Here is a 13,015-nt window from a genome sequence, read left to right as displayed (position 1 = left end):
GGGCAGGGAGCAGCAGAGCATCACATCTCCACCAACAGCAGGTCCGCCCGTGCTCGCTGGGGACAGCCTGGGGTGACATGGGCTGTGCCAGCTTGGGATGCAGAGCCCAGGGGAGACCCTGAGGTCTGTAATGAAGGTGCCACCACCGAACGGGTGGTAGGTTGCTTTGCTGGCTGCAGAGGCCGAGCAGTGGACCAGCTGTATGCAACTGCGTGATGCACTTGCTGCTTCAAGGGGACAAGAGGCGCTGGGGATGGTGACATACTGGTGCCAGAGGCTCTTTTGCATGGTCGTACCAAGCCAGAAGGACCAAGCTGCTCCCTCCTTACCTCTCCAAAGCCTGAGCCACCTCCAGGAGCCCGTGGGCAGTTGTGTTGTTCCTGTCCCAAACCACAGTCCTGCAAAGTAAAGGACACGAGTGAGCCCTGCCTGCACCCACATCACCCCAAAGTTGGTGCTCACCCACTGGGTGCCAGAAGGAATGAGCCCAAGGCTGACCCCAGGTACCAGAAAGCCTAGAAATAGGGTTAAAAATCTGAATCTCAGTATTCAAAATGTAAACTTGGACTTTGCAAGGAGCTGTAAAGCATGTGGGTGCCTGGAGGGAGTGAAGGGCAGGGAGGACACAGCCAGGCCCCATCCTGCTGGCAAGGGCAGATGTCCCCCAGAGGAACAGCTCTGGCTGGGAGAACCTTCCCCATCCCCTGTAGACACCCCTGCCTTGCATTTGAGAGCATGATGTGGTAAAAAAATGGCATTTTAGGAACTGATGCCAGTGCATGGGTGAGGGCAGTGACTGCAAGGGCCTGGCTGCAGCACCACGGGCTGTGCAGGAGCCTGGCAAAGAGCTGGCAAGTGCCAGGGCTGAGCTGCTCCTCTCTTGCTCTTCACACGTCCCCTGCCAGCACTGCCAGATGACTGCCATGAGAGGAAGACACGGCCACAGCATCTGACTATGCACCAGGAATGGTCCAGGGCCACATCTGTGGTCACCAGGGGCCGTGATAAGCCCCCTCCAATGGCATCAGCACCACAACCAGAACCACCATCCCAGGGACACCCGGCACGAGGTGGGAAGGGCACCCACAGAGCAATGTGCTGCTACCTGAGCTTCGTGTTGATCTGCAGGGCCTTGGCTAGCATCTTGGCCCCCGTGTCCCCCATGGCGTTGCCACTGATGTCCAGAGCAATGAGGCTGGTGTTACTGCCCAGGGCACTCAGCAGGACGTTGGTTCCCAGCTTGAGGCGTGATTCGGCCACAGACAGGGACTGGAGAGGCTAGAAAGGGGACAAGGAGGGGGAGAGGTGGCCAGGACACACGTCAAGACGTGTGTCACCCTTGCTGACACAGCCTCCATCCCTGTCCAGTGGCCACTGGGCTGGCAGTTCTGTGGGCACCTGGTGCCGGTTTAGGAGAGCCCAAGTCACGCCGAACCCCAAGAAACAGGAGGGCGACGGGTGCTTTAGCAACACCCTGGATTTAGCTCAGATGCCTGGCAGCAGTGAGGAGAAAAGAGGTTTTTTTGGAAAGCTGGGCTCCAGCCAGGTTACACCAAGCCTGTCCTCCATGTCTTCAGCCAGACACAGCCTCCCGCTTTCCCAGTGGAACGGGAACAGCTCTCTGTCTGAGCTTCTGCTTCAGATGGAGGAAAATAAGAGCAGGAGGATTTGAATGGTGGGGGGAGGGGGGGAAGTTTGCTCCCAGCCTGTGCTGGAAGGGATCTGGATGGGACCCTGGCACGGTGGTGGCGGAGGGTGACCAAAAGCATGAGTGGGGTGTCTGAAGACAACCCAGACTTACGCAGTCATCCTCCTGGGTGAGCTGGACAATGCGGTGCAGGACATCCAACAGCCCCTCTCTGCGGGAGAGGGGAGAGGCAGGGGGTTACACGTGCACCCCCCGAGGCCATGGGGCAGCCAGCAGAGCTCTGTCCTCCCTCCCTCTCTTGCCTGAGGCTGTGACCTAGCCCTGCAGTGCCTGCGGTCCCATAGGAACTGTGCCAGGAGCAGGTGATGTCCCCCCACGGTCCCAGGCTCCCTGCTGGGCAGGAGCGGGCAGGACGGGCAGGCAATCCCAGGCATTCCCAACCAGCCCACAGGCTTTCAATGGCAAGAGAGGGTTGAGGTGGTTGCATGGTGCCAGCATGGCTCCTGGCCTGGCTGCTCTGGCTTTGCACTTACTTGGATTTGATGTTGAAGTTCTTCCCCAGAGAGATGTGCCTAATGGACTTGCTTCTGCCGATGGAAAGCACCAGCGTCACCATGTCAGGGTCAAAGCCTGCAAGAGATGGGAGACACTCACAGGGGTGCTCCAAGCAGTCCACAGAGGTGGCACCTAGGTGGTATCTCACAGAAGACCTGAAAAACCACCAAGCTGCCAGCGTGGCATGCTGGAGAGATGCCCAGGGAAACTCCTGAGCATCTTCCTGCTCTTCATGGCTCCCCCCAGAAGATCGAAGACCTGTGCAGAGCTGGGGTCCCTAGGAGTGACTCCAGGGAAGGAGCACCTGCTCTGGGGCCCCCTGCTCTGCCAAGGCTGTGCTGAGCCATGGGGAGCACTTACGGAGCTAGAGACGGCGCTTGCTTTCTGCCATCCTGCAGGAATGTGCCCTCCATCACCCACCCACCACCCGGACAGCGTGGGAGAGCTTCTCACAGCTTGCCTGCAGCTGCCTCCACTCCCATCTTCACAGCTGCAGCATCCTCAGGGAAATTTGGCAAGCAAAGGTGACATCCTTCCTACGGGGCAGGGATGTGGGCAAGGATCTGCTCACCCAGCTGCTCCGCCAGCCAGGACCAAGAGGCACCGAGACCCACCTACAGGACTGTCCCTCCTGTGTGGAGCTGCTCTGCTGGGAAAGCCAGAGCCAAAAGCATTTTTCAGCAAAGGCTGGCAAAAATTTTGGATGAGACCATGAGCTTTTGGAGCATCGGTGGCTTGAACAGTTTTTTGAAGGACTCCAAACCACATCAGCTTTCCCAGAGCCATCTGGCTGTCAAGGAGCTGCATGGTCTGCTGGGAGATCTTAGCAAGGCTGCTTAAGGTCTGGAGCCTTTTAGGTGAAATTCAGAGCTGGCAGAGGTGATGTTTGTGATAATTAGGATTGCTCGTCCATGGCTTCAGAGGCCATGGAAGGACAAGTCTAGCAGCAGAAGCTGCAAACTCTTGTAGAGAGGTGGGAAGAGTTTCAGCCCAGGGAGACCTTTTCACTGCTTCAAACCCTGAGCTAGCAACTTGAGACCGCCTCAAATTCAGTGAGCCGAAGAGGCTTGCACCACAAAAGATGCGAAATGAGAATTTTTGGCAACTCCCAAGGCTGGAGAGGATGAAGAAGTCACCCCACACCCTGTGCCAGAGAAGCTTTCTCTGAACAAGGGGAGAGGCAAGGGCCATCGCCGCTGCCTACCGTGGGATGTAATGCTGGAAGGTGATGGAAGAGGTCTGGCACACTGGGAAGGACATCAGTAGATGGAGAAGAGCACTTGGAAGGACTGCCTACCTTGGGGAAGGTGGGGTGGGGGTGGGGGTGGTTTTCAGGGGTAAAAAGCCATAAAAGCCTAATAAGGTGGTAATTTCTCAGGCAGGGATCCAGTGGTGACCACTGTGTGCCTCCAGCCTACAAGACAGCCTGCAGTGCTGCAGCTGCTGCAGGACTTTCACAGGTGGCGAGTGCAGTTCAGTGTTCCTTTAGCCAGCGCAGGCAGGGGCGACAGACCCTGCCCATCTCCCTGCGGGCTCCCCCACCCTCACCAGGTGCCGAGGCTGAGCCAGCCTCTGCCAAAGAGGCCACAGTGTCTGGCCTTCTCCCAGGTGGGGAAAAAGCAACCTACCGTTGTCAGACAAGTCCAGGTCACTGATGGAACTAGCATCAGGGATGAGATCCTGGATGACTTGGGCCCCCGCTGATCTCAACTTGGAAGAAACAGCAAGACATCAGTTCAAGGGGAGGCACTGAGCCCTGCGAACAAGATCCTGCTGTCAGGAATGTCACCCCAGCCCCACGGCAGACAGGGCATGGACCTTCCCCGCACAGAGAGCGAGCCTCCTCCACTGTTTCAATGGGACCCCCTGGCTGGCCTGACGGCACCCATGGGTGCTGGCCCCTCACCTCGCAGTTGCTAAGATCCAGGTGCAGGTCACTGATGTGGCTGTTGTCTGCCAGCCCCTGCAACAATGCCCTGAAAAAGTCACCAAAGCCACCCATCGATGTGAGCAACGGGAGCACCAGCACCCACCATGGAGCACCCCACAACAGTTCAGGGAGCGTGAGCGGGGTGCTGGAGAAGACATGCTTCCCAGAGCTCTGCTTCTCACAGCTCCATCCATCCTACCCGCCAGCCCTTTCAACATGCAAAGCACTGAGCGAGGTCCCCCCCTAGACCATGCTCACCCCAAATCCATTCCTCTCGGTAGACTCACAGCCCCCCCCTCACCTTACAGCATCTGCTGGCAGCTTGGTACCTGCCAGGGAGACGTGGCTGAGGGCACAGGCCTGCCCAAAAAACTCCTTGATGTCAGGGGAGATGGTTTTCACCCTCCTGAAAAGGATGGGCACAACATGGCATCTTTTGCCCCCCAGCTGGGTGCTGCACTCCCCTCCCCACTGTCCTGGGGCCTTACTTGTGGGAGTACACATTTTTGGAGAGATCCAGATGAACGAGGCTGGTGTGGCACCCATGGACCAGGGCTCCAAAGATCTGCCAGGGTGGGAACATGAGCCATGTTCAAGGAGGACTCAGCTGGTGCTGCAGCCCCTTGCACAGCTCAGGGAGGGATGGGAGATGGGACGGGACAAGCTATGAGGGGTACTAAGGGGGGGTGTGCCCCATGCTGGGGTTCCCTTCTTCCTCCTGCTGAACCCCGAGCTCCCCACCCACCCACGGCAGTGGGCACAGAGCGGGACGACGCTGGGCTGGCTGCCCGCTGCCCCACACGCCCTGTCCCCGCGGCCCCGTGCCAGTGGGATGGGTGGCAGCACCCCCCAGCAGCGCAGCACAGTTTCAGGAGGGGGCTGGGGCAGGGACTCCTGGCCACGACCCCTCGCACGGTTACTCACAGCATCCAAAGGGCAGTCCGTGCCGGCCAGGCTGAGGTGGCAGAGTGAGCGGCACCGGCGGAGGAGGCTCTGCAGGTTCTGTCAGCAGAGGGGGCTCAGTGGCTTTGCACAGGACCCCGACCCCCTGCCAGCACCCTGCAACCCAAAAATCCCAGCTCCAGCCCCCCTCCTCCCTCCTGCTGAGCACAGGGATGAATCCTGCACAGAAGGACCCAGCCCCATGCTGCTCACTCCTGGGATAAATCCTTGCTCCAGGTGGCATCTCGCACCCTCCTGCAAGGAGATGCAGGGGGACGTCCCCAGTGCATCCCTCAGCTGCTCCCAGGTAGGCAGGGAGGTGCTGCAGCTGTGACTTCCCTGTCCCTGGGTGCTGCAAGGCAGGGCGCAGACCCCAGGAGGCTGAAGCCATCCAAACCACACTGGGGACAGAGCCCAGGTAGTGTCACCGCATCACAGCCTGGGCACTCACACTGATGTCGCCGCCAGCCAGGGTGCCAGGGTTTCCAGAAAGATCCAAGTGCCGGAGGGAGGAGCCAATGGCTTTGTTATCTGTGAGAGCCCTGCATAACGTGCTTATACCTGCCCCAGGAGAGAGGAGGATGTCTGCAGGTCCCCTGTACTGGAGGGAACCATGGGGCAGACAAAGGGACACTTTCCTACAGCTGGGGCAGCAGGACACCCTATCCTTGAAGATGCCCTTTCCAGGGTGTCCCTGCAACCCCTCCAGCCACCCCTTTGGTGCCAGCCTGGCCCCGAGTGCTGCCGTGCCCAGCCTCCCAGCGGCACCTGGGCAGGGAGCGGGATGCTGGGCTGTACCTCTGGCAGTGAGCGTCGTCCTGGCCAAGCTGAGGCTCTGCAGACCCTTGGGACTCTTCTTCACGTACTGGCTGAAGGCAATGATCCCTGATGAAAGAGCAGAGAGCCCTGAGGGACCGTGCTAGTGCAGCTTGGTGTCCATCCCACCCCGAGTTCCAGTCCCTGGTGGGGGACAGCTGCCAGTGGGATCTGGAGTTGAACATCAGTTCTCATGGACGTAAACTCATCCCGGCTCAGAGGTTGGGTACCTCTGTCTTCCAGCTGGTTGCCAGCAAGGTTGATAGTGTGCAAGACAGAGTCGGGGTGGTTGCTGAGTGCCTGGGCCATCCTCTGTGCAAAGTCACTGTGGGAAGAAGGGTCACTCATTGAGCAAGGTATGGCCACGTCCAGAAGATGTGGCCACCAACCCTGTAGCCTTACAGGGAAGTGCCACCAGCTCCTGCCTGCTGAACGAGTTGAGCTGGCTCCATCTGAGGAGGCAGCAGGAGAAAGCAGAGCATCTCCAAGGGTGGGATGCTTGGGTTGAACAAGGTTTTGCAGGCTGTAGGGGGTCTCTGCTCCCAGTGGAGCATGCTGTGGCCGGGACGAGGCACCAACACTCCCCTGACACTTGGGTGCATGGACTCCCCTCGCTCCATGCACGAGGGGACCACCACCAGGCTGCTGAGACCCTGCTCATAACCATGCCAGCACCCTGCAACAACTTTGCTTACGCTTTCACCCCGCTGTTTTCCAGCACCAGCTCCTCCAGCGTCACTGATTTGCTGAGCATGTAGAGCAGCTGCTCCGAAATTTCTTGGTTCTGGCAGGGGAGAAGAAAGCCCTTCTGGAAACCTGGCCACCTCCGGCGCACCCGGTGCTGCAGCACTGGCACTCACCAGCCTGAAGTCCTTGCAGGAGACCTTGGTGAACCACAGGTTGAAGGACAGCGCAGCGACACTCAGCGCCACATCTCTGCAGGGTGACAAGGATGACAGCATCAGGAGCCAGGCTGAGCCAAACCTGGTCCTAAACGGGTGCCCCAAGACACCCAACCCTGGGGTGCCTCAAGAGTGTTCAGTGAAGCAGGAATGGGGTCCCTGAGTTTAAGGCAGCCCACACGGGGCTCAGCTTTCCCAGATTATTCCCTCAGGGAAAATAAAATTAATGTAAATATTTGCATGCTTCTGTCAAAACCTCTGGTGGTTTTTTTTCTTTTTAATTCTGAGCTCTCACGTAAAGAACAGCACAGGTTTCGCTTGAGTGGGAACAAATTTCTTTTTGACTTCTGGGTCCAAAGACATTTCAAAAGCTGTCTCCTTTTTGGCCAACTGCACACAGATCCTCTGTTCCCCAGAAGGCTCAGCCCAGAACTCTGACTTGCTATGCCCCAGCGCAGTGGCTGCCTTCCCCAAGCCAAGCCCTTGCTCCACCTTCCTTGGGATGGAGACACGGCTGAGCCCCACTGGGAGAGCTCTGGGCACAGCCTGAGCCGGCGGCACTGCTGTGGGGTTACAACAGATGTCTGGGGGGCTGGGAGGAGCAGCGTCAAGTTTGGGGGAGGCAAGTGGCACCAGCTGCTTTGCATAGGGAAACACCTGACAGCCACGAGCTGCAAGAAGCTGCCGTGATGTTTGGTCCTCACGCCTGTAAGCAGCCCACAGGCTGGGTGAAGTGTTAAAAACAAACGGGGAAGCTGCCCGGCCTCCCAGGGCCGTTGTCCCATGGGATGGGGCTCGTGGTGTCTGGTGCGGGGGAGCATCAGCCTGCAGATGTGGCATCCGTGGAGCATGTAAAGCAATAAAAGCTTCTAACACGAGCAGAGGAGTGTGTTGGGCCATCCCTGCATCTACAGCAGGCAGGATGAGGACGAGTGCTCAAGCAGCAGAGGGCACTGAAGGCAGCATGGCTGGCAGACTGACCGGCTCTCCAGGTGGCTGAAGTCCAGCAGGTTGAACTCACGGCAGTCCTGGCTGTGGTAGATGTTGTCCACATCCTGCCCGGATAGATGGACACATAGATCAGGCTCAGTGACTGGTCTTGGGGAGGGCTCGGGTGCTCAGTGCTGCTGGAGGGAATTGAGCCCTTGGAGACCCTCCCTGGGGAGCTCCTTGCCCAAACCCTCCCCTGATGCTGTGGCTGACCGGGCACATGTCCCACGTTGGTGGGACAGCTCGGTGGGTCCTGCAGCACTTCTTCAGGGACTGGCCAGAAGAAGGCAACACACCCCCAGGGTGAGGACAATGAGGGTGTGGGAGAGGTGGGCTGGAGTCAGTCCCAGAGGCAGGGGGGGACAGCTGGTCCTGCTGTGGCTGGGTCCCAGCCAGCTTGTCCTCTGCTAGGGACATCCAGCAAGGTCCCAGATTTCCTAGGGTTCTCCTTACATGACAGTCTTGGAACAGCATCTCATCCCCTCTTGTACTTTGATTCCACCCCAGCAAGGAGCAGGAGGTATTCAAGCCAGGCAAAACTGCAGTTCCCAGCTCTGGGATGTCCCTGGTCACTGGGGTGTCCCAGCCCCGGCAGCCCCACAGGGCTGCTGCCTGCAGCAGAGGCACCCACGAGCATCCCACTTCCCTGCCCACCAAGTGGCACACGGCAGCTGCCGCTCCTTGGTGGGACAGGCCAGCTTACCCACTGGATCTCCTCACGGAAGGCGAAGCCGTTGTAGTCACATAAAGCAGCGTAGGTCTCCGAAAACCCCCCTATGAAGAGAAGGCAGCCTTGCTGGCAGGCCTGCCACAGGAACAGAGCGGAGAGCTTTGGGGAGGGCAGGAGGCAGGAGAGGGGCAGCGGGGGCTCAGAAGGGGTGGCAAGGGTTCTCCCTGCCCTCCTCAAAGGGGCCAGAGTGTCCTGCGGGGTTTACTGCCAGCCGAAATGATGGCGCAACTCAGGGGGCTGCGGCTTGCTTTGCTTGATCCGTATGGATACAAGGCAAGGGGCACTGCTGTGATGATAATGGAGGTATCCTACTTCAGACCAGGCTATGGGAAAAGCCCCGGCTCTGCAGCGATGCCACGTGACGGGGGTGGAAGCTGCGTGTCCTCACAGGTGGAACTGAGCATCCTTGCCCCACAGCTGTCTTGTTCCTTTCTGAGGAACTGCGGCCCCTCAGACCTGCTCCTGCCCCGTGGGATGGGGTGGGCTGGCGGAGAGCAGTCCCCTCCTAGCAGGGCTCCTTCTGCCCCAAGCCACCATGGGTGCCCTGCCAGCAGGGGTGGGGGCTGTCACATCAATGGGTGTTGGGCTGTGATGGTCCCCAGGGTGCTCCAGCCCTCCTGGAGATAATGTGCCTGGGGAAGATGTGTGTGGGGAAAAAAGGGCTTACCGCAGGGCCCAGGGCTGCTCTGCAGCATCTCCTCCAGCGAGTCCGTGATCTGCCGGATCCTCTCGTACAAGTTGGGCGGGGAGTTCCTGAGCAGCATCCTGGGGAAGGACCAGAGGGGTGTGGCAGTAAGCCAGGAGAGCAGCATCTCCATCACTTTATGCTTAGCTACCACCCTTGTGCATAGGGTGGCCGGCAGCATCCCTCCCGATGTGATCGGGGAGCCACGTCTGGCCTCCATCACTGTGAGTTTCTGCTGTGAAAAGGTGCTATTGTGAACCCACCCCAAATTTGTGGTTTTTCTGAGCAGACGTTGATCCGATGCCTACACAACTATCCCTGAGGAGCAGCAGACCCTTACCCAGGAGATGAGTCTGGAAAGACCTTCTTAAGTGACATGGTGACATGGATGACAACTTGCTCCAAATCATCAAAGGACATGAACCGGAAGGCGTAAGATGCTGCATCTGTTTCTATGACAACCTGCATGGTCCAAAGAATAGGAGATGCCTGAATGAGCTGGCAGCACACAGCGTCCCCAAGCCCCCAGACACAACGGTGACAGCCATCGGCTCCTCACTGCAAACACCCAGCCGCTGCCTATAAACCCAGCTGGAGCACTGTGAGCACAGGGAAGGCTGCAAGCACCAGGAATAGGATAGATATTGTAGGATAAAATACAAGAAAGAGATCCTAACGTGCCAGAATAAGGCATAAACCTCCCCCAAAATTCAAGCTAAGCTGATGCAAAAGCAGCCCAAGGCAGTGGCATGAGAACAGCCTTGACTCTGCCTGCAGCAGCCACAGCTGCAGGACAGAGGTTTCCTCCCTGAATTTCTCTAATCGGGTTTTAAGGCTTTTTTAGCTTTCAGTTCCTAGCAGGAAAAAAAAAAAAAAAAGAAAAATCCCATGGCAACACGCTCCCTAATTTAATTACATGCTGATTGAGGCGTGGGATCGGGATGACAATTATCTGCTGGCATGGCTGCAGCAGGCAGCGCGGCTGGGCTGCCTGCACCCTGCCTGCCGGCCAGCAACCCTGGGCCTCCCACAGCCCCCCCAGGGGTCTCACCACCCCCGCCACCCTGGGCTCCCAACCCCAGCACCCCCTGCTCTGCCCAGCCCCTTTTTGTTCCTCTCCCAGGGCTCAGCCACGCAGAGCCTGCTGAGCAGCAGAATCCCTGTTTAGGGGCTGGGGCCATCATCACTGATGATGCTTTAATGAGCAAAAGCCAAGCTAGAAGTTAACGAGGACTGCGGCGCTGCTCCAGCCCACGCATCCAAGCCAGGGCATCCCGATCCGCCCCTCTCCTCCACGGCTCCTACCTGCCGCACGTGCCCTGCGCGCAATGCCCCTCTCTAAGAGGATTATCAGGGTTTAAAACACCCTCTTGCTAAATTTGGCTTTGCCTCCGTAAGCCAGCAAGCGTTTGTCACCTTGTCCCTGCTGAGCAGGAGGTGCCACAGCTAGGCACTGCCTGTGGCTGCTGCAGGGGAAGAGGCACAGGCACCCACGCTCAGCCCCAGCACCCCTGGGTGCCTGCCTGCACCTCCAGCCCCGAGGGTGATACCCCAGGCGTAACAGGATTTCTTTATGGGTGACAAAGGGATTGACAGCCCGTGGAACTCTCACAGGTCATCACTGGTGGCCCTCAGCATGCAACGGAGGGGCAGGACAGCCCCAGCTCCCATGGTGGGCTCCAGGCCAGCGTTTGCTACAGGGGGATGTGGGCACAGGGTGGGGGTGGTGGGTGCCCGGGCTGGGTTTGCCACGGGTGTTGGTGCCACTCACCAAGCTGGGCTCTCGCACTGTCATCTCCCTCACCTCCAGGAAGCTGAAGGTGCTGTGAATCTGTGCGTGAGAGGAGCAGGATCAGCCCCAGTGCTGATGGAGAAGCAGGACCCAAAGGTGCCCCCGGCTTCCACCCTTCCCCATACCCCAGGTGGTGCCCAGCCATGCCCCCAGCCTTCACCAGCCCCTGACTCACCCTCCTCCCCATCCTGCTCCTGGGGACTTCCCAGACCCGGTGGTCCAGGTGCCCCAGGCAGCTGAGCGATGCTCTCCTAGGAGCCACAGGGCTCTACCCTGGCACAGGGTCCCTGGCACTTACCCTCACCGGCAGCATCACCAGCAGCACATAGGCTCGCCAGGGCGTCAGCACCTAGGCAGGGGGGGGACATTGGCGTGACAAGGGACTGTGGTGACATGGCAGCCACCCCTGTCCCCTGCTGCGGCCATGAAATGGCTGCCTGGGGAAAATGGGAAAGCAGGAACCCAGCCAGACTCTGCACGTACCAAGATATAGTCATCATACTTGGATTTCACCTGCAGCTGGATGCTCATCACCAGGAGAACCTTCTTTGTCCCCAGGAAGGTGGTGATGCTCTCTGAAAAGACCAATGTCTGTGTGAAGTGAGGTGGCTAAAGCCACCCCGGTCTTCTCCTGCATGCCCTGCTGCCCTTGGGAACTCATTCCCCTACGCCCCCGCCTGAACCAACTCCTCTCCACCCACACCTGACAGGCAGCCCCTGGTTGCTCTCTCAGTTAAGCCACGTGCTTCTTCACCAGCCTTGGGTCTTATTTGCTGCTCAGGTGATAAACCCACCTTCCCATTGGCTTCAGCTTCAGCCAAGCACAGGCCTTTGGGGTTGCTCGTTTATGCTGCACATGTGCCTCGCTTGCCGGGAGCTGGTGCTGAGTGACAAGAGGGTCCTGGTTTCTCTTCCTTCATTCCCAAATTTACCACTGAGGAGCAGCTCAGCACCCAAGTCCTTCCTCCCCACAGTGCAGCCAAGGATGTATTCTGCTTTTGCAGTTTTTTGGGAACTCTCCTGGCCATCACCTGCACAGATGATTGTGTGTGCCCACCTCCCCATGTTTGCAAACCAGTCACTTGTGGACCAGCACAAGCATCGCTCCTGCCTGCTGCCTCCTGCCTTGCGCATCACCTCCCCACCTCTCCCGATTCACGTCTCTCCCTCAGAGAAACGGACCAGAACCACAGCTGTCCCTTGCCACGCAAAGCCAACCAGGTTTTTATACCACCACCGAGCCCTGCTGGTCCAGTGGCTTGAGCCACGTGTCCCCAGGGACCCACCCTGGTAGAGCTGAGACCTGGGACCACAGGGGCACAGTGACCTGGCTCCTTCCCACCCCACTGCAAGCCCCATGGGGCTTGTGAGGCTGCAGGACCCCAAGACCTTTGTGGCCTTTTGCTTTTTCAATCAAATGAGGGAAGGCTGGGAGCAGCAGTGCTTCACACATCCCCCATGCTGCTGGGAAGCCAGGCCAGGGCTGTGGGCTGTGACTCACTGGGAGGCTGCTGGGGACCCTCAGCTGGCCGGGGGACCCCAAACCCATGGGACTGAGCAGCACCACGCTGCACCCACCAACCAGGCAGCTCAAGCTGTGCAGAAGCACGTCCTTGAGGAGCCAGGCTGTTATCTGGGGATGCTTTTGGCCCAAGCACCATCCTTAAGCATGTGAGTTCTGGGGGCAAGAGTGGCCCTCGTAGCCCAGAACCTGCTTGGATCCCTGAACTGCAGCTGCTGAGGGACCCGAAAGCACCTCTGGCAACCCCGGCATGGCAAACCAGGGCCAAGCAGGCCCCACGCTAGCACTTTCTGTATGGCACTGGTACCACGGCAGCACGGCGGTGGGCGATGCTTACCTTGCAGCTCAGTGGGAATCCCTCCGGGGGCTGCAGCCATGGTTGGAACCACGGGGTCACCTGCCTGGGGATGCAGGTGTCAGGGAAGCATCCCTGGGCACCGCGGGGAAAGGCACCGCGCTGGGAGGAAGCGCTGAGCTTACCAACTGGCAGCGCCGCTGCCTCG

At 58.9% G+C, this 13,015-nt stretch overlaps 1 protein-coding gene across 5 annotated transcripts in view; it reads right to left on the bottom strand.

Annotated features, from left to right (window-relative positions):
- Nucleotides 1-13,015, bottom strand: part of CARMIL2 (capping protein regulator and myosin 1 linker 2) — a 24,729-nt gene extending 11,714 nt beyond the window's left edge. For 3 of the 5 annotated variants that reach the window (XM_055726638.1, XM_055726639.1, XM_055726640.1), the window contains exons 1-21: nucleotides 12,850-13,015; nucleotides 11,474-11,565; nucleotides 11,289-11,339; nucleotides 10,970-11,029; nucleotides 9,539-9,660; nucleotides 9,181-9,278; nucleotides 8,487-8,557; nucleotides 7,775-7,848; nucleotides 6,752-6,827; nucleotides 6,587-6,675; nucleotides 6,122-6,216; nucleotides 5,527-5,960; nucleotides 5,058-5,135; nucleotides 4,622-4,698; nucleotides 4,435-4,539; nucleotides 4,110-4,179; nucleotides 3,832-3,913; nucleotides 2,182-2,278; nucleotides 1,802-1,859; nucleotides 1,106-1,278; nucleotides 330-398 (exon numbers count right to left, since the gene is read on the bottom strand). In XM_055726638.1, coding sequence (XP_055582613.1) covers nucleotides 330-398; nucleotides 1,106-1,278; nucleotides 1,802-1,859; nucleotides 2,182-2,278; nucleotides 3,832-3,913; nucleotides 4,110-4,179; nucleotides 4,435-4,539; nucleotides 4,622-4,698; nucleotides 5,058-5,135; nucleotides 5,527-5,960; nucleotides 6,122-6,216; nucleotides 6,587-6,675; nucleotides 6,752-6,827; nucleotides 7,775-7,848; nucleotides 8,487-8,557; nucleotides 9,181-9,278; nucleotides 9,539-9,660; nucleotides 10,970-11,029; nucleotides 11,289-11,339; nucleotides 11,474-11,565; nucleotides 12,850-12,889 — 2,111 coding nt within the window. In that variant the 5' untranslated portion in view covers nucleotides 12,890-13,015. The remainder of the gene's footprint in view (nucleotides 1-329; nucleotides 399-1,105; nucleotides 1,279-1,801; nucleotides 1,860-2,181; nucleotides 2,279-3,831; nucleotides 3,914-4,109; nucleotides 4,180-4,434; nucleotides 4,540-4,621; nucleotides 4,699-5,057; nucleotides 5,136-5,526; nucleotides 5,961-6,121; nucleotides 6,217-6,586; nucleotides 6,676-6,751; nucleotides 6,828-7,774; nucleotides 7,849-8,486; nucleotides 8,558-9,180; nucleotides 9,279-9,538; nucleotides 9,661-10,969; nucleotides 11,030-11,288; nucleotides 11,340-11,473; nucleotides 11,566-12,849) is intronic. The other 2 variants (XM_055726641.1, XM_055726642.1) reach the window with 1 other exon arrangement.

The sequence above is a fragment of the Falco cherrug genome, chromosome 14 (assembly GCF_023634085.1).
Source record: "Falco cherrug isolate bFalChe1 chromosome 14, bFalChe1.pri, whole genome shotgun sequence".
In the NCBI taxonomy this organism is placed as follows: domain Eukaryota; kingdom Metazoa; phylum Chordata; class Aves; order Falconiformes; family Falconidae; genus Falco; species Falco cherrug.
Note: the sequence above shows the minus strand (reverse complement) of the source record. Positions and strands in the feature narration are given on the sequence as shown.